The sequence below is a fragment of the Poromitra crassiceps genome (genome assembly GCF_964638095.1).
Source record: "Poromitra crassiceps genome assembly, chromosome: 8".
In the NCBI taxonomy this organism is placed as follows: Eukaryota; Metazoa; Chordata; class Actinopteri; order Beryciformes; family Melamphaidae; genus Poromitra; species Poromitra crassiceps.
The window spans coordinates 35,472,092-35,497,603 of NC_139629.1; the positions used below are offsets into that span (position 1 = coordinate 35,472,092).

Below are 25,512 nucleotides of genomic sequence, written 5' to 3' on the forward strand. Positions count from 1 at the left end.
TTTGTTCCCAACTGAACCTTGATGTCAGCAGATGCAAAACAAGCATTAAATCAACAAGCATGAGATGGCAGATGGCAGCATCTAAAACCAGAAATTATGTGTGAGATCTTACTTTATATACTTGAACTTATTGCACAGAAATATGTAAAAAATATATATATAAAAAATATTGGTTTTAATCATGTTTTAATGCACATATGTGCACTGTCAGAGTAGTGGCAGTTATGAACCATAGATCAGACTGTAAAAACAAACACACTGTAGAGTCTTTTTTGCATGTCTGACTGACTGTAGATTAGAAAGAGACGTGCAGGATAGCTAAGCGAATGTGATTGGATGTACAACGTTTCACGCTAGGCCAATCAGAGGCGGTCATGCCTTCGCTAACCCAGGAAAAAAAAATATCGCCCACAGCACCAGATTGAATGCATATCCAAACCCCCAGGCCGCCATCATAAACCCCCCCCCCCCCCCCCAGCTCCCCTACTTCACTTCAAGCCCTCAGGCTCCTCCAGGCCAGAGTGTGTGAGCAGCTCCCCGTCCCAAAGTCCGAACGCCGGGCAGAGAGGCCCCCTGAACCGGGCCTTGATGGTGTGGATCACCTTGGGTTTCTGGATGTCCACCAGTCCCAGCGAGCCAGCCTCGTAGTCCAGAAGGATGCCTACGCGGTCCGGCTTGCCAACAAGAGTCACAGGCACCATCTTGTTGCCGGTCATGGCAAACCACTTGCGCTGGGCATAGCCGAACACCCAGGAGGACCCGTCGGTGCCCACGCAGTCGTCCCGGGACATCAGCGCCTCGGCCACGCCCAGGCGGAACTCGGACGATTTTTTTACCGTCACCTCCCAGTAGTGGCGTCCGCCTGTGATCTTTTCGTCACCGAACACGACGGCCCACTCCCGGAAGCGCTCCTGGGTGTCCTGCACGCGGCTGGGATCCAGGCCCAGCATGCGGTAGATGACACCCGTGTCTTTCTTGAAGAGGTCCAGACTGCTGTGGGCTGTTCTCTCATCTAGCCTGAACTGCAAGTCTACAGAAAACAACACAACAGTCATTTATTTTTGGTTATATTGAAACACATGTCACCAATATGACATTTACTTCCACTGTACACCTTTGAATCTTAAATCGGATATGCCTTAAAATCTGATTCTCGCGGACAGCTTCCGGCCTGTTGACAGTGTTGTTGCTATGCAAAGCTGGGGAAACGGGGCTCGCTCTCCTATGTGTTACGCCAAACTCAATACAAAAACCTGTCATTTTTACTGTTGTCTTGCTTGTCACTAAGTGTGTCAGAGTGCTATAACATGACTTTAGACCCGTTATGAATCAGTGGTGTCTTTTGTAATATTTGTGTTAAAAACCGAAGCTCAGACCACGTCCGTGTCATTGATATACTTGTTTGCTCACAGAATTCACGTCCATGCTCATTGTTTTGACTTGCTGTGTGCCCCCAGTTCCGATTGCATGACGTCAGGGTGTCCACAAGATATTTAACGCTAATTCATCAGTTCATTTCTATGGTTCATTTCCATGTATGCATTGATTTTTGGAGGATAATAATAATAATAATAATAATAATAATAATAATAATAATAATAATAATAATAATAATAATAATAACAAAAATAAAAGCTAGGCTATCAACAATGTGAGGTGTAGGCTAGGCTACACAGGTCAGGGGTCAGAGTTGTGACTTAGGGTGTATTCACACCTGTAGGTCGTTTGCTTTGTTCCGATTCAGGTACTTAATTGATACAATTGTTGCATTTGTGCCTTGGTTCGTTTGTGTTCACACAGCCACAAATGAAACGGTCCAAATAGTATTGTAAAACTTCCTGGATTGGCCAGCAGACACGCTGATAGGCGAATAGCCTCTCGGGATGGACAAAATAATTCCCAGAGATTTTCCTATATGATTATAAAAATGCGTTTTGTTAGACCTACATTTTAGGCTATGTCGGGCGTCCACCGTGCGAGGAGAGAGAGAGAGAGAGAGAGAGAGAGAGAGAGAGAAAGAAAGAAAGAAAGAGGGAGGGATCGGGAGAGAGAGAGAGGGAGAAAGTTCTTTATTTATTTATTAATGTATGCTATGTAGGCTATGTAAGCCTATGTATTTATTTAGCCTATTTAGGCTATTGGGAATTTGGAGATAGAAGATCAAAGACCCTCGCAAATTCTGCTATTAGGCTATCACGGAGATGAGGATTAGCCGAGACATAGGCTATATGAACACCTGTCCTGTCAGGAATAAAATATTAATAAATAATTTAATAATAACGGACATTTCGAGGAAGACATGCAATCAGTCTGATTGTCTGATTGAACCAGACAATCTTATCACAAAGAAGGCTGGCTCTGATTACCACGATTTGTTTTCATTTATTGAATGGAGACCAGAGAGAGCGAGAGAGAGGGAGAGAGAGGGCGGTACACAATTTACAGGCAAAATCCGTAGAGATTCAACACACCCTTAAGGTGTGAATACACCCTTAAGGGTGTATTCACACCTATCTCGTTTGGAGCAGTTGTTCCGAAACGGAGAGCATTTTCCCCCTTGGTGCGGTTCGTTTGGGGGAGTGTGAACACAGCAATCGCACTCGGATGCGGGACAAAACAAGCGGACCGAGATCGCCAAGAAAGGGTGGTCTCGGTCCGCTTCCAAACGAACTCTGGTGCGGTTCGTTTGTGGTGAGAACGTGAGCCGACCTCGATCCGCCACAACAGCAGTAAACGGTGCGCATTTTTGGGTAAACCAGCTGCCGTAGTCAGCTGCGCTGTGCGTAATGGCCTGAAGAACGAACATTTTTTATCGTTTAAAAACAACATCTTTCAGATCCTGTTTTGGCGACTTGTGACTTGCATCGATAAACTTTGGGGGATTTTTGGATCATCACATCAGCAGTTTGAACTCAATCAACTTACCTCGGACCATGGGAAGCAACGTTAATGTGTTGAATCTCTACGGATTTTGCGTGCGGTGTGCTGCGCAGCACACCGCCCTCTCTCTCGCTCTCTCTCGCTCTCTCTGGTCTCCATTCAATAAATGAAAACAAATCGTGGTAATCAGAGCCAGCCTTCTTTGTGATAAGATTGTCTGGTTCAATCAGACAATCAGACTGATTGCATGTCTTCCTCGAAATGTCCGTTATTATTAAATTATTTATTAATATTTTATTCCTGACAGGACAGGTGTCCATATAGCCTATGGCTAATCCTCATCTCCGTGATAGTAGCCTAATAGCAGAATTTGCGAGGGTCTTTGATCTTCTATCTCCAAATTCCCAATAGCCTAAATAGGCTAAATAAATACATAGGCTTACGTAGGCTACATAGCATACATTAATAAATAAAGAACTTTCTCCCTCTCTCTCTCTCCCGATCCCTCCCTCTTTCTTTCTTTCTTTCTTTCTTTCTCTCTCTCTCTCTCTCTCTCTCTCCTCGCACGGCGGACGCCCGACATAGCCTAAAATGTAGGTCTAACAAAACGCATTTTTATAATCATATAGGAAAATCTCTGGGAATTATTTTGTCCATCCCGAGAGGCTATTAGCCTATCATCAGAATCTCTGCTGGCCAATCCAGGAAGTTTGACAATACTATTTGGACCGTTTCATTTGTGGCTGTGTGAACACAAACGAACCAAGGCACAAATGCAACAATTGTATCAATTAAGTACCTGAATCGGAACAAAGCAAACGACCTACAGGTGTGAATACACCCTTAGTAAATGGAACTCGTGCAGTAGTAGAGTAATGCAGCAGAGTTTTTGAATACCATGGGGGGGCGACTCTTCTCGTGAACACGGCAAGCACGCCCCCTTTTGGAGGGAGCAAGCAACAAGTCAAAAATGAAGATTAGCGTTAGCTTTCAGCACTGCAGCATGAGCATACTGAATAAATCTGCTGCTAGTGCTAACTAGCCGCGTGTAGCAACGTGGTTAAACTCTTTCTAAACTAAATCACGTCATTATCAGTTTTCGAGTTCAAGGCACATCACAAATGAGCCAACAATATCGAGCTGTGCGAACTGCGAAGACATTTGGGCGAGCATGGCAAGGAATCATTGTAAATACATCCATCATCGGACAGCTAGCGGCGACAGATCCATCATCGGACATGACCCTGGTTGGACATGTGTCTCTTCACTCCTTCCCACAACAGCACCGCCAGTCCTCCGTATGTAAACACATTTACCAATGTATAACACAGTGTGCATTTTTGTTTGTTTGTAACGTTAATGATACACCTATATTTCGGAGTAGCCTACAAAGTGACTTTGATTGATCTGTTTAACATAAATCGGACAGGATCCGCCCAAGGAAGCGCTGGGCGGATAGTAATAGTAACTTTTAACTTGAATCATTGGATTAGTGGGCGATGCTAATCGATAAGACCCAGTATTTGTCAGAAAGTAGTTGTGGAAGAAGGTGGATGTGGTGTTATTATTGGTATGCGAGTCGGGAAAAGACCAGAACAATAATAGCAGAGTTGAGGGTCTGGCTGGCTGCGTGTCCGAAAATAGACGTCTTCACGTTACACTATCTGCTGGCACTGACCTCTGAGCTCAAACTACGGACAAAAGGCCTCGCATTTCTACAAGTTTTCCCAAACTGTTCACTCACTAGTTCCCGTCGACATCGTCATATACCATCTTCTCGCTGGCAGGTGTATCCTGCGCGTGTGTTTGACTGGCAGAGAGGAGACAGTCCGTCCTGCCAGGCGACAGAGATGTGGCATCGCCATTTTTACGCTGCTGCTGCAGAACACAGCTTGCTAAAAACATGTTTGTTTTTCCTTCTCGCTATCTGAATTTTGACACTGGGCTCTGCTGCCACCTGTGGGCCTGGAGAGCAACACAGCGAGCCGCAAAAAAAATCAGCAAATCAGCACCACGGACAGCGGTCAGTGCTATGATCTTTTATCTACATTCAAATTCAGGGGAACCAAACTGGTTAGAGGTCCAGTGTTTTTGTTAACCTATTGCTTGATAAACTCAAAGTAATGGGGACACTTTCATCCCATACAGCATTACCTGAGTGCCCGCTTCAACTGAGAGGTTGATATAGTTTGGGCTTTTGTGATAATTCAACTTCAATCTGATATTTAAATGTGCTACAAAGAAGTATCAGTTTTTTTGGTTGGTATCTGTGATTTTTGGTATTGTTATTGTTACAACTGAATTTGTTTCACTAGTTATTATTATTTTAAATGATACATTTTGGAAGAACCTTACATTATAAATATATCAAACTTGGTTCCCTGCATTTTTAATGTCCTGCATTTGTTATATATTGACGCTGGGCTAAGAAACGCCACAGGGCGCAGTGGAAAGTCGAGCACTTTTATCTCACAGATGGAAGATTTTTGTTTCACGCTGATGCATAAGGTGGGTAATGCATCTTTCATGGCATGTAATAAATATTGTCTTATATTAACACAGCTCTAGTCAGCCTTGTTACCCAGTGAGATCCATGTTTCATGCCAGTGTCCCGCTGCTGGGGTATTTGTGGTAGATTTAGTGTACAACTGTTGGTCTGTGTTGCTTTCTGGATTTTAATTTTAATTGTATTATTATTATTTATATTTTTTTTACAGTTGGGCATGTGGTGGACTCGTAAAGTGAATAGCTGGCCCTTGTAGATGGGTTGTTCAAAATTGTAATCACCCTTCTATTTTGGCCAGATAGCTGCAATCAAAGTTTGTCACGGGATTGAACAGACTCTCTCTCTCTCTCTCTCTCTCTCTCTCTCTCTCTCTCTCTCTCTCTCTCTCTCTCTCTCTGTCAATGCTCTCTATACTATAGAGTAGAGCAGCAATGCTACAATGCATTTCAAATGGTGGATACTATGCAAATATCACAGAAAAGCTGTAAATCCCAATAGCAATATTATTATAGTCATACTGTAAAACAAACAAAACACAAACTACAACAGCAATCATCATTATTGAGCACCACACGCCTCTCTCTCCTCCCTCTCTCTCCCCCTCCTCTCTCTCTCTCACTCACACACACTCACACACACACACACACACACCGACACACTGTACACACGCCACGCGCACGCGGTTACCATATGGGCACGCGCACACAGTGGGCTGTGGTCGCAGTCAGTCAGACACAAACGCACGAAGAGGGGAAAGCTCACGACTCGTCGCCAGCGAGCAGAACGCGCCGATTAAAAGACGCTGTCAGGTCCCGCAGAGGATCTCCTGATGACCCAGAGAGCAGCGGGTTGAGGCGAGGAGCTACAGAGGAACTCTTCATCAATTGAGAAGTGTGTCATCTCTCTTCGCTCTCCTCCTGGATGATGGCGTGCAGGAATGATAGCTCCACAGGACTGATCATCTGATATCAAACTGATATCAAACCTTTTTTTCCCCCCTCAGCTTCTTCGCTTCAATGCAATTGTGAAAACTGCGAAAACAACGCACAGCAGGAGTGCAGCGGTGACGGCCATTCATTTATTAAGATTGTGCATGCTTTTGAGTCATCTCTGTTCTTTTGAAATGCATAACTCTTGCTCGCAATATTTGGTGCTCGTCTGACTTTGAGGAGCAGCGGCTGCTCTGCTCGGTATGTTTCCCCGTCAGTCGACGTGAGGGATGGCGACCCAACCGCAACCGCATCAAGTCCAAGCAGGCTGGTTTTCCTCTACACGCTTTCCCTCTGGTTAGATGGATAATGACGGTATATGCCACAGGTGTATACAGTCTCCGATTTTAAATCAGAAACAGGCCAACCGGTCGGTCAGTGCCGTGACTAGTACTTGTAGCCTACTATGTAGGTATAAAGACAGTCTGCTCTGAAAGTGTTCAATCTTGTTTTCTGACTTTGGCGTTCAGATCGATTATGGTGACCATGGATCTCAAAGGAGAACCCGAGGAAATGGACACAAATCAGCCTCCTCCTCCCATAGAAGTTTTTGCGCACAACACAACGCTGCACGGCATCTCGCACATCTTCACCTACGAGCGCGTGTGCGTCAAGCGCTGCCTGTGGCTGCTGTTCTTCCTCTGCTCGCTCACCTTCCTGATGTACGTGTGCGTGGACCGCATCCACTTCTACCTGGAGTATCCGCACGTCACCAAGCTGGACGAGGTGACCAGCCCGGTGATGATGTTCCCGGCGGTCACCTTCTGCAACCTGAACGCCTTCCGCTTCAGCCGGGTGACGCGCAACGACCTGTACCACGCTGGCGAGCTGCTGGCCTTGCTCAACCAGAGGTATGTATGTATGGCCAAGTGTTCACCAGCTCCAACCCCCCCCCCCCCCCCCCCCCCCAAATACAGCACAGAATTCAGTCTGCAAACAATTTACGTTTAATTATTTTTCTGTCTCAATTTATTCTGGTGTGCCTCAAGGTTCATGCTTTCCCAGCTGCATTTGATATTATCCATAAAGAATGATAGTTCAATGAAATGTATATGTCATCATCTGTATGTCTCACCCTCATAGCAAATGAAAGGTGACATTTCTTAGTCCTTATAACACACAGGGACGTTGCCAGCACAACTTATAGCAGCCTTCTCCAAAACAGCTGAAGTCAATGGGGACATGTCTTTAGAGTTATAAAACAAAATCAGCCAAACAATCATCACACCTGAATAGAAATACATATAACACCATTATTTGTTGCAAATCAATTAGCTGTAGTTAAGATTTGCACTAAAATGTATTTTTTTTCTTTTTACTCTGAAGAACTGGTCCCCACTGACTTCAGTTGTTTTGGAGAAGGCTGTCAATTCATGGAGTTGTGCTGGTATAACCTCCCTGTGTGTTATAATGGTGTTATACATGTATGGACAAACTTCACAGGTCTCCACTGACATGAGGGTGAGTAGATGATGATGGCAGAACTTTCATTTTTGGATGAACTATTCCTTTAATATCTGCCCATTTCTCCAGAGAAACTCATTGCAACGTACCCTGCCTTTTATGGGCTACTATAGACGGTTTTCACCAGAGCGCAACCCCACAGCACTTCCTTTTTCTCAGCATTCGGCAAACTGCAGAAATATTCACTCGACATCGTTACTTTTGTTTTCGCTGCTCAGCTGTATAGACTGTTTTCACGGAATGGTCAGTCCTGCACTTGAATGTTTTTTTTTCTTTTATGTCCATAGCAAACACTGCAACAGGAAGTGAGCGGGGGTTCAATTTAGAATGTTTTTGTTGTCAAGTTAAAACCGTCTATAGGAATGTGGAAATTATTATTATTATTATTTTGAATCCACGCTGCACGCTGGCTGTATATGTCTCACACATTCACAATAGTTTCACAATCATAGTTTCTTCCTCAATGAGTCACTCAGTGCTTGGAGAGCAGAGCAGGCCCATGGTTCTGTCATACTTGAATGAACCAATGCATTATAATCAGAACACTCCAGTAGTCCTGTTGGTGCAGCTCATGGCTCTCTGGGTATTGGGGGATTGCAACAGCATGTGTGCACAGTGGAGGAAAGATCTGGAGAGTTTGTTTCTTATGATTGTGCGAGTGAAATGGCAGCTGCCACGGTGATGTTCTGGTGCAACTTGGAACCCAAAAAAAAATCCACTCCCACACATGAAATCCCTTTGTTTCAGAGCTGTCAACGAATTTGGCAGAGGGAAAGTTAGCATAATGAAAAATGAGCAGTTTGGAGTAACACATTTTTCCGTGGTTAAGAAGATCATGCACTGACTAGGCTTTCCAAGACGCAGAGGGGAGGAGAGAGGGAGAAGGACGATCTCCTACAGAGACACTGGGATTAATCCGGGCCTTTGGAAGCAGTATGCTAATCATGTTGCTCCTCCCTGTGGCGTTATAGTATTCTTTCAAATGTCACCAGAGGCGCGATCATGATACAATCAGCCAAGGCTGCTGTCTCCGCATTTTGTGCCGAGCAGCCAAAGTGTTTCTTAAGCGCCTATACCTGACAGGATGAGACACACGCAGGAGGAGGGAGTGCAGACCATCATAAAGAAGAGGAGGAGGTTGAAAGACGCAGAGCTAAAACAGTGCATCTGAACCTGTCACAGGCTGTCAGTTATAGAGACAGAGGAGAGAGCTGAGCAGACAGCACCGGGTGCCTCTGGCTCTTATATGTGGCTATTGCAGTCAATCACTAGCCTAAATCTTTAATGATCATCCCAGGCTGAACGCTACAATTAGCATTTTGTCTGTGAGGCTGGTGTGACTGACTGACGATCGAGACTTGTTGCCATCTGGGGTTTATTCACTCGGGAGGAATGCTAAATTCACATGTAGCTTTTTTGTGCATACATGCCCTCATCCCATTTCAGGTGATGGAACAAAAGGAAGAGAACGTTTTAAAGTGAGGAGATCAGTGTATTTAATTGTGATTTTCGTTCTTCCTTGTGAATGTATCATCTCCCCTCTTGCACTCTTGGATTGTTTGTCTGAAGCAGCTTTAGTGCTCATTATCCGGCCTCCCTAAGGCTACTAGAGAGGCAATGCAACGGTACACTTAGCCTCGTGGTTCTCCCCTCGGCCCAAAATGAAAAAGCAAAGTGGTGGCATGAAATACAATTGAGAACTTTCTCCCTCCGTTTGCCGTGTTTGGAGTCATTGGTCTGGGTAATGTCTTGTGGCATGATATTAAAGTTCCACGCGCACTCAAGTTGTCAGACAGCCTCTGCTGATCCTATCGGCTTGTGTGCTTATGGGATTTTATCTCATAAGTGCCTTCTTGGCAGGTTTGTCCACTGCACAAACACACAGTGGGGAATAAATAGCGTTCCTCAATTTTTTTTAATTAAACAAAGACACTGTTTGCACGGAAGAAGAGTGCATCGCACCTCCGCCAGAGTGGCGCCTCCTCTCATCTTAGCACACTCTATGAACCCTTGAACCTGGTTGAGGTTTGTTTGTGATTGATTTAAAGTGTGGAAGCTGTCAGTGTGATGATTTCTGACATTCGGCAGACTTACAATACATTTTGAGTGTTAGATGCCGCTGTTAACCTGACACTGCCAGATGGTTTGTTTCACAGAGCCGTTTGGGAACTCGATTTTGGAAATGGGTTAAAAAGGGGGCAGGCTGGGGCGTCTGGGTAGTGTAGTAAGAGGCAAAACCACTTAACCACCGCGGAGACCCGGGTTCAATTTGTGGAAGCAGCGGTACTTTCCGGCTTGGTCAGAAGTTCCCACAGACACAATTGGCCGTGTCTGCGGGTGGGAAGCTGGTGGGGCGTGAGTCCTGGCCGCTGCACGAGTGACTCCTCTGGTCAGTCGGGGCACTTGTTCGGGTGGGAGGGGAACTGGGGGATGGGTAATTAATAAATAAAACCTCCCACTCATTATGTCCTGCTGGAGAAATCCCTCGCTGTCAGGTGAAAAGAAGCAGCACATGTATCAGAGGAGGCATGTGCTAGTCTACAACTCTTCCCAGATCGGCACGGGGGGTGGAGCAACGCGCCCTCTCGCACAGCTCCAAGATGGCAGTCACCAAAATGCCAAAGCAGAGGCTTCAAAGTGGAGTAGACAAACCAATGAGTGATGTCACCTGCACTCAGTCCATCTCTTTTATACAGTCTGGGCTAACTTCAACCAATTAGGACCTCCTCTTCCTTCCTCTGTGCTGATTGGTCCGAACCACTGGTGGTTCAGATTCAAATCATAGATTGGATGACTCGCAAGGTTATGCCCCTTTACCCCTTCACAGACATTCATTATGCATTATGCATTATGCATTATGGGTATCACATGCTCATCCTCCATTCAGAAGAAATTAAATAGCTTTATTGTATGTATTGTGTGGAAATCATGTGTGATAGGCTTTCAATTAAATGTTAAAATCTAGTCCTGTAGAATCATGTAGTGCACAGAAGACACATGGGGTATATTTAGACTATATAATATGTATTGCACAGAAAACACATGGGGTATATTTAGACTATATAATATGTAGTGCACAGAAAACACATGGGGTATATTTAGACTATATAATATGTATTGCACAGAAAACACATGGGGTATATTTAGACTATATAATATGTAGTGCACAGAAAACACATGGGGTATATCGACTATATAATATGTAGTGCACAGAAAACACATGGGGTATATCGACTATAATATGTAGTGCACAGAAAACACATGGGGTATATCGACTATATAATATGTAGTGCACAGAAAACACACGGGGTATATCGACTATATAATATGTAGTGCACAGAAAACACACGGGGTATATCGACTATATAATATGTAGTGCACAGAAAACACATGGGGTATATTTAGACTATATAATATGTAGTGCACAGAAAACACATGGGGTATATCGACTATATAATATGTAGTGCACAGAAAACACATGGGGTATATTTAGACTATATAATATGTAGTGCACAGAAAACACATGGGGTATATCGACTATATAATATGTAGTGCACAGAAAACACATGGGGTATATCGACTATATAATATGTAGTGCACAGAAAACACATGGGGTATATTTAGACTATATAATATGTAGTGCACAGAAAACACATGGGGTATATCGACTATATAATATGTAGTGCACAGAAAACACATGGGGTATATCGACTATATAATATGTAGTGCACAGAAAACACATGGGGTATATTTAGACTATATAATATGTAGTGCACAGAAAACACATGGGGTATATCGACTATATAATATGTAGTGCACAGAAAACACATGGGGTATATCGACTATATAGTGCACAGAAAACACATGGGGTATATTTAGACTATAGAATATGTAGTGCACAGAAAACACATGGGGTATATCGACTATATAATATGTAGTGCACAGAAAACACATGGGGTATATCGACTGTATAATATGTAGTGCACAGAAAACACATGGGGTATATCGACTGTATAATATGTAGTGCACAGAAAACACATGGGGTATATTTAGACTATATAATATGTAGTGCACAGAAAACACATGGGGTATATCGACTATATAATATGCGATACAAAAGATCACTAAAAGTCCATGTTCAGAGCTAAAACATCGTCGAAAGAGGCTACATTCATTTGAGAATGTCCCTTCATTTGAGCCAGCTGTGTTCTTTGAAAAACCCTGGCGAGCTGCTTGTTTTCGGTGAGTCCATTAAAATGGTGACATTGTTCAGAATAGCGTAGTGGGAGATCACAGAGAGCGTAGAGAGAGCGTGTGCATTTACAGCTATTCTGCTCCCTGCTAATGCCGGGCAGCGTGGTCGGCTTTACAGAGATCCACTCAATGAAAAGAAATCTGACGCGCGCTGCCACCGACAATGCTGTGTGCCATGTGGGACGGCTGCCTCCCCACTCAGTGACTCACACACCTTTATTATAGTTCATTATTATCTTAAAATTGAAAATGAAAAAAACTAAATCCAACAAAAACAAAACGTTAAGCCTGGTAGACAGAGGACTTGTTTTGGGATACATGACCTCATGGATTGGGCATTGGAAAACAATATCCTGGTCATCCATGTTCATCTACTGAAGAATACAGAAATATATTTAAAAGCATAAGCAGCTGTGATTGTAATAAACAAACATGTAAACTGATAGGCATCATACTGTATGTACAGACAAATGTAACTGGGACACATAGCTAGTCTATATTAAGTTACAACATTGAACACATGAGACATAAGATTAGTATCCATAGTCGTTGCAGTACAGTATTTACATCCATTTACAGTTGATGGTATGATTGTGCTTGATAATAACACTACACAGCCACACACTATACAAGTCTCAGTTTCTTTTCAGATGAACGTCCAGCTTGGCTAAATGGGCATGAATGGCTGTAGATCTATTCTGGCAGAATACTGTAAGATGGTTTGATTTTTGTAAACACAATCTCTAGACCTCAGCATAGAAATAGCAAATGGAACAAACATGCACTTCTGCACCCAAAAGTTTTGTCGGCTAGACTGACGACCTGTCAGTGTTTTGGATATGAGGGCAGCTTTTGGAATTTGACCTTATCAGCTAGAGAATTATGGTATTCGTGTCTGGCAAGATTGAACGCACGCACGCCCACATGCACACGCACACACACACACACACACACACACACACACACACACACACACACACACACACACATATGACTTCAGATATACCAGAAAATGGCAAATTGAGAAAGAAAGATCCAAAAATGATATAATAATAATATGTGACTTTGATCAAAGTAAAGCGTGCCTGTATTTCTTAAGGAAAGAAGGCAGAGGAGGAATCCACTGACTTTGACAAGTGCTGGCCAGAAATACTCACAATCAATTCATCCAATGAAAGCCTTAGAAGCTAACGCTAACAAGCGTGCAGCACTCAAAAAAATATCTCTCAACCATTCCCTTTCTTCTTGCGGTGCTTTTCATGCCTTTAATATTTCATGTCTGCGCTACCTATTAAGGGGAATATCAATCAGTTCAAGAGTTCACACGAGAAGATTTATTTTTTTATTTTTAGGACAATCCAATCAGTATTTACAGTATATTATAATATAATAAAACATAGGCATTTTTGGACATAAACAAATCTTTGCTCAAGCTTGAAAGAAGAAAACTGAGGTACTATACTGACAGTGAATGGAAGACTGGCTTTATGGAAGCCATATCATTGTCTGCCCTTTTAGTCTATATACTGTACACAGTCAAGCGTTATGTTTGTAGTGCTATCAGTTCCAAATCAGAAAATGCAGTACAAAACTATCTTGGATACTTTTACTGTTACTTTGTCTATTTATAAATGAGCAAACCTACATATATCTATGTATGTCCGCGTCTCTGTTTCATTTTCCTCGGACACCGTCGGCCTGACAGCATTCATATTTGGCATGGGTACCAGCAGGGGTCCTGAGCAGACACAGGGCCGGATTTTTGAAGTAGGCAATTAGTGCCGACTAAATGGACAAAAATTAGTGGCCAAAATGAGTGAACACAGGTTCAGCACCATGGAGAGCACCATTCGTTACCTCAATGATAGAGCACACCTGAGCAGAATTGGAATCACCCAGGGAAGTGGACTCTACGAAAGCCCTCGTCGAGAGAGAGAGAGAGAGAGAGAGAGAGAGAGAGAGAGAGAGAGAGAGAGAGACAGAGAGAGAGAGAGAGAGAGAGAGGGAGAGAGAGAGACAGAGAGAGAGAGAGAGAGAGGATAGGCTGCATGCCAACTCTGTGAGCGAGGCCTGACAACGGGTATCACAACTACTCTCTTTTTTTTCTTTTCTTTTTTTTTGCTTCAGTCTGAGTGAGCGGAGTGAAAGTTCACTCATAAAGACTCATAAATTTTCCGGAGGCGTTGGAAGAACATTTCAAGGCTGAAATCCATCTTTTTATGAGCTCTACTTTATGGTCAGACAATGATTTATTAAGTGTGAAGACGAGGTACAGTGAAAGAAATAAATGTCATCACTCCGCACCAAACAGGCCGAAATAAAGTGACTCCTCTTGGCATGAATGGGATATTTCTTAACACAAGACTCTCTCTCTCTCTCTCTCTCTCTCTCTCTCTGTGTCTCTCTCTCTGTGTCTCTCTGTCTCTCTCTCTCTGTCCAGGTATGAGATCAGGGACGTGCATCTCGTGGAGGAGAGCGTTCTGGAGACGCTGAAGGTCAAAGCGGACTTCCACAATTTCAAGCCGCGTCCGTTCAACATGCGGGAGTTCTACGACCGCACCGGTCACGACATCAACGAAATGCTGCTCTCCTGCCATTTCCACGGGTCCGAGTGCCGACCCGAGGACTTCAAAGTCGTAAGTTGAATCCCAAGATCAAGAAGTCTGTTTACGAAACCTAACAGCAATACAGACCATAATATATAGTATTTTATATTCACATTAATTACTTTATGTGCAAACAGCGTGCATTGTAGAAGCAATGCAGTAGCTACTGTGGGTGCTTTGTACTGTACCCCCTAGTGGTGAACGTTACATCTACAGCACTGTGTGGAAACCGACTGTATGGAGCTATCTCTGCATAGTGGGTCAAAGAATGAGAGGCTCTCCTGGGTCAGCCAGCATCTGTCAAGGTTGAGGCTATATAGACTCTATACATACATACAGTATAGTACAGTGTGACAACTGAGAGTTACCAAAGCCCCTCCCTCACTCACACACACACACACACACACACACACACTCACACACGCGCGCGCACACACACACACACGCACGCGCACACACGCACGCACACACACTCACACACACACACACACACACACACACACACACACACACACACACACACACACACACACGCACATTCACCCCGCTGAGCTGCAGCTGGCTGCGATGGCAGAGCAAACCACTGAGTGAACATGCAGAGAAACAAACATGGAGGCTGAAGGTGGCATCTTCACTGTGGCTGCAGCTGGTCTGAATCCTAACCCACTCTGGTGAGAAGATGTAGATATGTGTTTGTGTGGATTAGATTTAGCTGTTGCTTTCATACATGATTACATTGTGTATGTAGCTGTTTTTTCTTTCTTTCTGACCCCCCCCCCCCATTTTCTCCCCAATTATACTTGGCCAATTTATCCCCATGCTGCCTTATTGGCTGCCCCGGTTGCTGCTCCACCCTCTGCCTCTCCCGGGGAGAGCCGAGACTAGCACCATGCTTCCTCCGACACATGCGCAGTTGCCAGCCGCTTCTTTTCACCTGACAGGGGGGGAGCTTCACTGGCAGGACGTAGCACGTGGGAGGATCACGCTATTCCCACCAGTTCCCTTCCGCCCCCGCCAGGCGGCCCGACCGACCAGAGGAGGCGCTAGTGCAGCGACCAGGACACATACCCCCAATCCGGCTTCCCACCCTCAGGCACAGCTAATCGTGCCTGCATGGACGCCCGACCAAGCCGGAGGTAACACGTGGATGCGAACCTGCGACCCTCATTACATTACATTACGTCATTTGGCAGACGCTTTTATCCAAAGCGACTTACAATAACACATTTTTCTGTCTGCAATAGAACAATCAACTATGGAGCACAGTCTATGACAACTACAGCTTCTGAAGGAACAGTGGTACAAGTTTAGGTTAGTGGTACAAGGTTGGTTAGGTTTTTTTTTTTTTTTTTTTTTTTTTTTTTTTTTTTTTAAGGAAAGAGAGAGACGAGGTTAGATCAAGAAGGGCCCAGATGGAGCCTGAAAAGGTGTGTCTTTAGTTTTTTCCGAAAGATCGGCAGTGATTCAGCAGTCCTGACCGAAGGTGGAAGCTCGTTCCACCATTGAGGTGCCAGGGACGAGAAGAGTCGAGATCGGGATGAGCGACTTTTGAGCCCCCGTAGCGAAGGAGGGGCGAGGCGACCTGCACTGGTGGAGGAGCGAAGGGAGCGGTGAGAGGTTTGGAACCTGACCATGGATTGCAGGTACCGGGGAGCTGTCTGGTGAACTGCCCTGTAGGCCAGTACCAGCGTCTTGAATTTGATGCGGGCCGAGATGGGAAGCCAGTGGAGCTCCTGGAAGAGGGGAGTGACGTGAGAGAATTTGGGTTGGTTGAATATCAGACGGGCTGCAGCGTTCTGAATGAGCTGGAGCGGTCGGATGTCGGTGGCAGGTAGGCCGGCCAGAAGCACGTTGCAGTAGTCCAGGCGGGAGGAGACAAGAGACTGGACCAGGAGTTGAGTCGCTTCTCTTGTGAGAAAGGGACGGATTTTGCGGATGTTGTAGAGAGAGAACCTACAGGAGCGCGCTGTAGCAGCTATGTTGGCAGAGCAAGACAGCTGGTTGTCAAGGCCCAAGACCCTCGTGTTGGTAGGGAGGGAATCTAACGCTACACTACCCGGACACACACACACACGCACACACACACACACACACACACGCACACACACACACACACACACACGCACACACACACACACACACACACACACACACACACACACACACACACACACACACACACACACACACACACACACACACATTGTTGGGTGAAAAATCTCCATCAACCTTTCAGGAGCTAAGAAAAACAGCCTTGATCTTTACTTGGCCACCATCTTGCCTATCTCCTTAGTCTTTGGCTTGCGTTCTCCTCATTACATTAAGTCAGAAGTACAGTATCACAATTGATTTAGCCTTTTCCTTGCTAGTTAAGTGGGTTTTGTGCTGCCAGAACTACAATATACTCTGTACGATGATGAAGTAGGGATCTGTGATTTTTGATAACAATCATTTATAAAGATGTTTCAAAGCTGTGCCAACAAGTCCCTTTTATAAATTTCTAATCAAACATTGTTTTGAGCTTTTGATCTGAAAACCGCACAGCTCCTCTGAGTAAATGTTTCTTTTCTCGTTATTTTCTACATGGAAACATCAGAGGAGATGGCATATTGTACATTGTAGTAGAGCTTTGTCCTTCGAGACTGAGTACTTGTAGAGATGGTATGTGGAATAATGTGACGGAGCTGTTCAAAGGATTATGTTAAGTATAAAGAGTGAAATCGGACAATATCCTGCGGTTAGCGGATCTCGCTGCCATAAAACCCTGCTGTTTCCTGTCAGCTCACCCAGCAACAGTTGCCAACAGGCGTCCCTCGAGGTTTTTAATCCGGATCTGCACATTGATCATTTCCTCACTGATTAGTTTAGTGCTGCCTTTCTGAGGGGTTTGCTGCTTCTCATCAATAGACAGTGGTGCTGTGGGAGAACCAGTTGCCCAGGCAGGATGGCTTATATCAATATCAGGATTTGTTCAATATCTACACACTATACATACAGTATAACACAATATGGCTCACATTTGCAAAATCACAAGTGAAGTAGTCACATGAATGTTCATCCAATTGAACCGAATAGTGATGTGACATCAAACAAAACTGAAATATTCAAATTTAAATACAATTGATCACTATTTTAAGACGAATTGCATGTCTCAATCTATCTCAAATCACCCATGATCATCACAATATGATTCCACTAAAAGATGACAAAAGATAATATTGAATTGTTGCCCATCTCCTATTATAAGCATGACGTTTGCAATACTAATACTAACTAATAATAACAATACCAACTAGTGGTCAAAGATTTTTTTTGCCATCAATATCAAGGGATTGCATAGCATCATATAGCTTGTAACCTGTATTTATCCAGGCAGCTTGTCTAAGAAGCTAGTATGTAGCGAAGGAGGAATTGTCATTGTGATACTGTGTAGTTATATTTGATACATACCTGCCTGCGCCTGGAAGGCGCCTGATACAGCCACAGTCCTTGGTCTATATCATTGGTTCCCAAACTGTGGTCGTGGTCCGCGGGGTTCCGCCTGGTGGTCCGCCAGATTTTTTTTTTATTATTATTATTATTATTATTATTATTATTATTATTATTATTATTATTATTATTATTATTATTATTATTACCTTTATTATTATTATTATTATTATTATTATTATTATTATTATTATTATTATTATTATTATTATTATTTTTTACAGACAACAGTTTCTACATACACATTAACCCTGAGGAGTAGCCAGATTTGGCTGATTTTCGTAAATATCGCGATATTTGCGGAACATCCAAATTTTTTACATTTACGTTCAGAGGCTGCAGCAGGCTCAGTTTTAAAGCCAGAGTGAAGTTTCTGGTATCGTATGAAACTAAGAAGAAAAAAAAAGACCTCTGGAATCGATTTGTACCAACCATCTCATGCTAGTTTGTCAGGAAGGTAGCTAATTCACACTCCAAATTTAAGCTAAATTTTGGCAAGGATTTTCTTTTTCAAAGGTGTCCTCTTTATCACAGGCTATAATATTGGTGTGTGTGTGTGTGTGTGTGTGTGTGTGTGTGTGTGTGTGTGTGTGTGTGTGTGTGTGTGTGTGTGTGTGTGTGTGTGTGTGTGTGTGTGTGTGTGTGTGTGTGTGTCCGTGTGTGTCTGTTTTGAACCAGCTAGTAGCCTTATATTGTTATTTAGCCTTTCTGCTGCTATTGCATGTTTAAATCAGCACATTTTATTTTATGGGGGGGGGGGGGAGTAGTATACGCAGTGGAAGTGGTCCCTGGGGAATTTGGTTTGGTATGTAGTGGTACTTGGACGGAAAAGTTTGGGAACCCCTGGGTCTATATGACAGTAGTTTTAGGCGATAGCCTTTTGTGTAACACCCCACCCTGATTTGTCTCAGCTAGACGAGAGATTTGAAGCAGATTTGTGGTTGCAGGCTCACATTTCTAACCATTTGGGTGCTGCTACCTCACTGATTAATTCAAGTATTGGATTTCAGAAAGTGCAAATACATATATTAATCTTACATAACATGTTGTTTGTTTGAGTCTGTACTAGTGCTAACACCCACTCAAACATTGTGCTAACACCCACTCAAACATTGTGCTAACACCCACTCAAACATCGTGCTCACACCCACTCAAACATCATGCTAACACCCACTCAAACATTGTGCTAACACCCACTCAAACATTGTGCTAACACCCACTCAAACATCGTGCTCACACCCACTCAAACATCATGCTAACACCCACTCAAACATCATGCTAACACCCACTCAAACATTGTGCTAACACCCACTCAAACATTGTGCTAACACCCACTCAAACATCGTGCTAACACCCACTCAAACATTGTGCTAACACCCACTCAAACATCGTGCTCACACCCACTCAAACATCGTGCTAACACCCACTCAAACATCGTGCTAACACCCACTCAAACATCGTGCTAACACCCACTCAAACATCGTGCTAACACCCACTCAAACATCGTGCTAACACCCACTCAAACATCGTGCTAACACCCACTCAAACATCGTGCTAACACCCACTCACACATCGTGCTAACACCCACTCAAACATCGTGCTAACACCCACTCAAACATCGTGCTAACACCCACTCAAACATCGTGCTAACACCCACTCAAACATCGTGCTAACACCCACTCAAACATCGTGCTAACACCCACTCAAACATTGTGCTAACATTGTGCTAAAACCCACTCAAACATTGTGCTAACACCCACTCAAACATCGTGCTAACACCCACTCAAAAATCATGCTAACACCCACTCAAACATTGTGCTAACACCCACTCAAACCACTCAAACATTGTGCTAACACCCACTCAAACATCGTGCTCACACCCACTCAAACATCGTGCTCACACCCACTCAAACATCGTGCTCACACCCACTCAAACATCGTGCTAACACCCACTCAAACATCGTGCTAACACCCACTCAAACATCGTGCTGCTAACACCCACTCAAACATCTCGTTGACCTTTCCGTGTTTTCTCCTAATTTGAGCAGGATGGAGGATTGATGATAGCAGCTTGGCTAGTTGGAGCTCGCGACTCCAAGATTGTTTTTCAGCCCCCCCGCCCGCACAGTGATGGAGCCATTCCTCTTCTCTTTGAAGAGCACTGTGGTGCTGAGGAAATTGCATCCGGCCAGAACATAGTGGAGCAGTGAGTCGTTTCCCCCGGAGAGGTTTTAAGGACCTTTATTTCTCTTCTCTCCTCGTCCTTTGTTGTCTACATCGCCGAAAAATGGAAAACGCTTCTGCTTTGAAGACGCACTTTGATGCATTGTTAATATTTCCGTTGTTTCGTTGTAAATGCTTGATGAATGGGGAAAGAGGGTACCCCCCAACTGACTGTTTTTTTTTGTAAAAGGGGGCGAAATGTGATACAAATCTATAAGAATAGAGATTCAGTGCTCAAGTGAATTGACGCGATCGCTTCTTTTCTGTCGGACTTAACGCTGTATCGTGTGAAAAACAAGGCGTACGAGACCTCGAAGATAGATTTCCCCAGCAGTTGGTGGCAACATTCAGAAACATCTCATCAACTTAGTGTCTCCTCTTCAAATCAAAACGGAGCTCAAAGACTTGCCAGGTCTTTGAGAAGAACACAGTAACCCACTAACGAGGAAGTGGATATGTGTTGATGCGTGAGTCAGTGGAGTGAACGGAACATAGTGTTTGTATTATTGATGTGTCAGTGGAAACGTTCACACCAGAAGACGAAGACGCTACTGAGCGTGAAATTGGATGCCATCCAATTAAGAGCAGATTCACTTTGATAGTCGGCGATTGTTATCTTGTGACTCTGCATGTGGCTTTGTAGTAAAAAACCCATCTGATGGTTTTATTTCTTAAAGAGTGTTTATTCTTTCGACCAAAATGCTTCTCTCGAAGGACAACTCGCCTCTAGAGCTTAGCAGCATGAGAAACACAAATAGTTTTTTCTCATCGCTGAGGGCTTTTAAAGTTGTGTTTTCCCATCAAGCGCGCTTGTCGTACCCCGGTCACTCGTTAATAATGAGACGGCGCGACGGTGACAGTGGGAAATCGAAACAAGTCTCCGTGTTTATTCACTCAGCGGAGCATTTTGAGGCACGGAGAAATGACATAGGCAGTTGTTATGGAGTTACTGAATGAACTCAGTACGCCTCTCGTTTGCTTCTCAATGACAGTTGAAGAGGATCATCGCCGCTAATTGGACTCTGAGGCATTCCTGTAGGAACGGAGCTCATTTAAAAAGCCCGCTTAGCAAAATGAGTTCCAGCACAGGAGAACAGAGGGAGATGTAGGCGAGGAGAGAGGAGAACAGAGGGAGATGTAGAGGGGAGGAGAGAGGAGCCCCCACTCTGACGACTGCTTTTCCTCGGTTTGATGCCTGGCCTTTTTCTTTTTGTTTGTCAAACTTTGACAGGTCTACCTGGGGGAATAGACGTGTTTTTGCAAACTCCCAGCAGCACGCTGCTGTTGTGACAGGAGTGTTATAATTTGGGTGCTCTGATGGCTGCTGTCATGTCTCAGGAAGGCAACATGCGTTTGTAGATTTTCTTTTTTTTGTGAGTTTCCTGGGAGGAAGGATGTAAGACATGCTGTACCTGGGAGAAACCAGTGAGATCGCACGCTGCTATGAGAGCCACTGGCCTTTTTCAAACTTACTGCTGTGATGTGCAAATGTGCAACTGGAAATCTATTGAAAATAGGATTCGATACTTGAGACCATCTTGGGGTGGGATCACACCAGCTGCAACGGCCGCGACTTTAAACGAATGTGGGCCAGGCGCGTAAAGTGGGGGGGCGGGACAATGTGCGGAGGCTGGCCCCCTTGCTCGGACCACACCCATCTTTGAAATCAGCCAATTTGTGATGTGAACTACACACCTGTAACGTTTCATGACTTCATGGTTGTGAGACTATCGCGTTCACAAAATCTGTTCACAGACAGACAGTCAGACAGACAGACAAACAAACAAACACCTGGAACAGTTACTCCCACCTGCTTTTGTGATCGTTCCTCCAAGTAGTCCTACAATAGACGTCTCCAGGACCACATTTGGCCATGATGACGACACACACACCCAGCGGACGTGCATGTGTGAGTTCCAGTTTGGCTGAAGCAGCTCGTGTTGTGGAGGTCACTCTTAAGCCCCAACCTGGACCTCCTAAGAGCAACCCTGGGCCTGGCTGGAGGTGACGATGAGCTGAGCTTTCCCTGACAACACACAGCATGCTGCTAGCTGGAAAGAAGAAGAACAGTCCATCTTTCCTCTGGCAAGAATAGAGGGAGGGATGCTTGCATTCCCTCAGGTCTGCGTGGCCTGAAGCGACAGATGGGAAGCAGAGCCCCCCCCCTCCCACACACACACACACACACACACACACACACACACACTCCTCATCCGCGGTGCTTTTTGGATCGGCCCAGTTTTGCGCCACATCCTGCTTCCCAAATTGGTCACATGATCATCCTGCGTTGAAGCAGACGTCTGTCACCTCTCAGTCACAACTGGCGAGTGACGTTTATCCCCGTTTCTAGAGATGCACCGATCCACATTTTTTCAGTTCCGATCAGATTCGGATACCTGAATTTGGATATCTGCCGATACCGATACTGATTCCAGAGCTCTTGGCAACTCTCCCAAGGAGCTGCAGCCTCCATAGTAGCTGGCTCCTACTGTGACATCAGTTAGTCTTTGGTTTGGTCATCAATTATCTCATAGCAATAGTTACCTGGCTCATAAATATTCCACAATATTCAATTAAACAATTAATAAAAGTTATTCGATATTTACAAAACAATTGATCCACTCAAAATTATGAATTTAACATTTCAACAAATAAGCGACAATTAAACACCCCTGCGACTAAAATATCTCCAAAACTAAGAAGGACATGTTGTTGAGTTATAACCGCTACTGTTACTACCTCACTTCTACTACCGCTTACTAGCACTGTTTCATGTTATGTTACGGTGGGTTTATGGTCCAGTGTAGCTATGAATGGAGTCTGGAACGGAATGTGGCTCAGCGACGACAGTCCGATATCCGATATTGTTAATTACGTCATATCGGCACCCGATACCGATATCCCGATACCGATATCCCGATACCGATATCCCATCCCTACCCATTCCCCCCCCCCCCCCCCCCGCCCCCCGCCCCCATCTACTGTAAGGCAATTTACCACATCGCTCATTCATCTCATCCCCTGCACACTGCATCCCTCAGTCCTCACAGCATCCCCACAGGCATGACAATCCTCATTACGTTTTCATGTCATGCTCTCCCCCCCTCTCTCTCCCTCTCTCCCCCTCCCTCTCTCTCTCTCTCTCCTTTGCCCTTTCCTTTGTTCTTCTTGTTCCCATGGCATCCTTTTACATCCCCTGTTTCACACCACACACACAAAAAAAAGCTCTTTTGCCGGAGAGCTTTTAGGAGGGGAAATAAAATAGCACGTGAATGAAATCATTTCAACGTGCTCCGCCGCCAACAGCACTGTCATGACCATTTTGAGCTTACATGGATCAAATTAATATTTGCCCCGCGTGCACGGTGCTGCTGAACGCGGCCTATTTTAGTGCTGACCACCTTTTTAGTGCTGACCACCTCCACAGATTGATGGATGGTGGCGGGTGAGCGCATTACACCCAGATCAGCAGGTGACTTACGCACTAGAGCTGCTAACAGAGAGGCATCGTGCACACAGGGAAGCCAGCTGTCAGCAGCAGCCAGACTGCCAAACTCAGCGGGGGAGTTCGGCTGTTCCACAGTGCAACTTTATTGCGCATAATAATATATTTTTTAAGACGGGAACTTTAAGAAACTTTCACCTCACGTCGCGAACCGGCGCACGGCGCGCCCTGCATACATCTTGATGTCAAATCACCAGTCTACACCAGCTTCTCCATCGACTCACTCAACTCACTGTGTGTAAGCTCCACGCCCCGGGGGAAGACCTGCTCTCCCCCTTCTTACTCTCACTCCATCTCTCTCTCTCTCCATTTCTCTGTCTCTCGCTCGCTCCACTGTCTCTATTACACTCTATTGCAGAGAGAGAGAGACACACACACACACACACACACACACACAAGCACGCACACACACACACACACACACACACACACACACATACACACACACACACACACGCACGCACGCACGCACACACACACACACACACACACACACACGCACGCACGCACGCACGCACACACACACACACACACACACACACACACACACACACACCCGCAGCAACACAACAACTCACTCTCTTCATTTCAAGTCGTTAGAGAAAGCAATCCAGTGAGACCTGGGAAACTGACCCGTTCTGCTTTTCTTTAACAGCAGAGGAAGTAGCAGGGTCGTGTGTGTGTGTGTGTGTGTGTGTGTGTGTGTGTGTGTGTGCAGGACTGAAGTAGCAGGGTCGTGTGTGTGTGTGTGTGTGTGTGTGTGTGCAGGACTGAAGTAGCAGGGTAGGGGGAAGCTGAGAGCATTGTTAAGTGCGGGTAGAGGAGGAAGGTGGTGTGTAGTTTTGTGTGTGTGTGTGTGTGCGTGTGTGTGTGTGCATGTGTGTGACCATTGAACCACTAGGGAGCCAGAGGCTAGAAGCAGCCTTGATTGGCCGGAGGAATTGGCTAGGTTCACCCATGGATGTATTAAAAGAACTGGATAGGGGACGAGCCACGCCCACCCATGCATTCGGACGGAGGCTGCTCACTGGCGCATGAAGCCATCATGGGGGTTTTTTCTTCCTGGTTTTACTTCCTGACCATGCGGCCCAAGGCGAAGTGCACATGTGTGCCATGACGTGTTCCATGACGTCTCCCACCCCTCCCACCCATGGATTGCATTACAAGAAGAAACCCGTATATGGCTCTTTTAGTGGCTTCTGAAGAAAAAATGCCCCATAAAAAATTAGTTGATAATTAAAAGAGTCGTTTTATACTTTGAGTGCGTGGTCCCCATGCAAGTGGATGGGAATTTTCCTTTCTGGGCTGCATGGCGTCACGTGACTTGCAATACAGAGCTTCGCCACCATGTTCAAACGGCTTCACAGCCCAGCGCTATTTCTGGGGGCTTGGGTTCACCTAGTGTCCTCTAGAGAGAGAGTGGCGTCAGCGGAGGACCAAAATGCGAGACTCATTAGCCAATGAACAGCCAGGAATGGGTCTCGCGCTACTTTTGCATGCTAAAATAAAGCTGATAATGTACAATTTGATTCAGGGGGGGGGGACCCTTTCAGAGTACAACACAAGCTGTCTATTTTGCTGTAACTTGACAGTGCT

General features: G+C 44.9%; 2 protein-coding genes across 2 annotated transcripts in view; one reads left to right on the forward strand and one right to left on the reverse strand.

Annotated features, from left to right (window-relative positions):
* Window positions 1-488: 488 nt before the first annotated feature.
* spryd4 (SPRY domain containing 4) lies at window positions 489-4,749 on the reverse strand (the record flags this gene model as incomplete). Its single annotated transcript, XM_083641685.1, has 2 exons — window positions 4,625-4,749; window positions 489-1,030 (listed from the first exon to the last, which is right to left on the reverse strand). Exons 1-2 carry the CDS (start codon window positions 4,743-4,745, stop codon window positions 489-491), a joined length of 663 nt encoding a protein of 220 aa, XP_083497811.1. The 5' UTR covers window positions 4,746-4,749.
* A 2,112-nt stretch (window positions 4,750-6,861) lies between these two features.
* The window catches only part of LOC310781019 (acid-sensing ion channel 1A-like), a gene marked incomplete at both ends in the record, with an annotated part of 34,735 nt that continues 16,084 nt past the window's right edge, over window positions 6,862-25,512 (forward strand). The window contains 2 exons of the mRNA XM_083641554.1: window positions 6,862-7,226; window positions 14,534-14,729. Of these exons, the coding sequence (XP_083497680.1) occupies window positions 6,862-7,226; window positions 14,534-14,729 (561 nt within the window). The remainder of the gene's footprint in view (window positions 7,227-14,533; window positions 14,730-25,512) is intronic.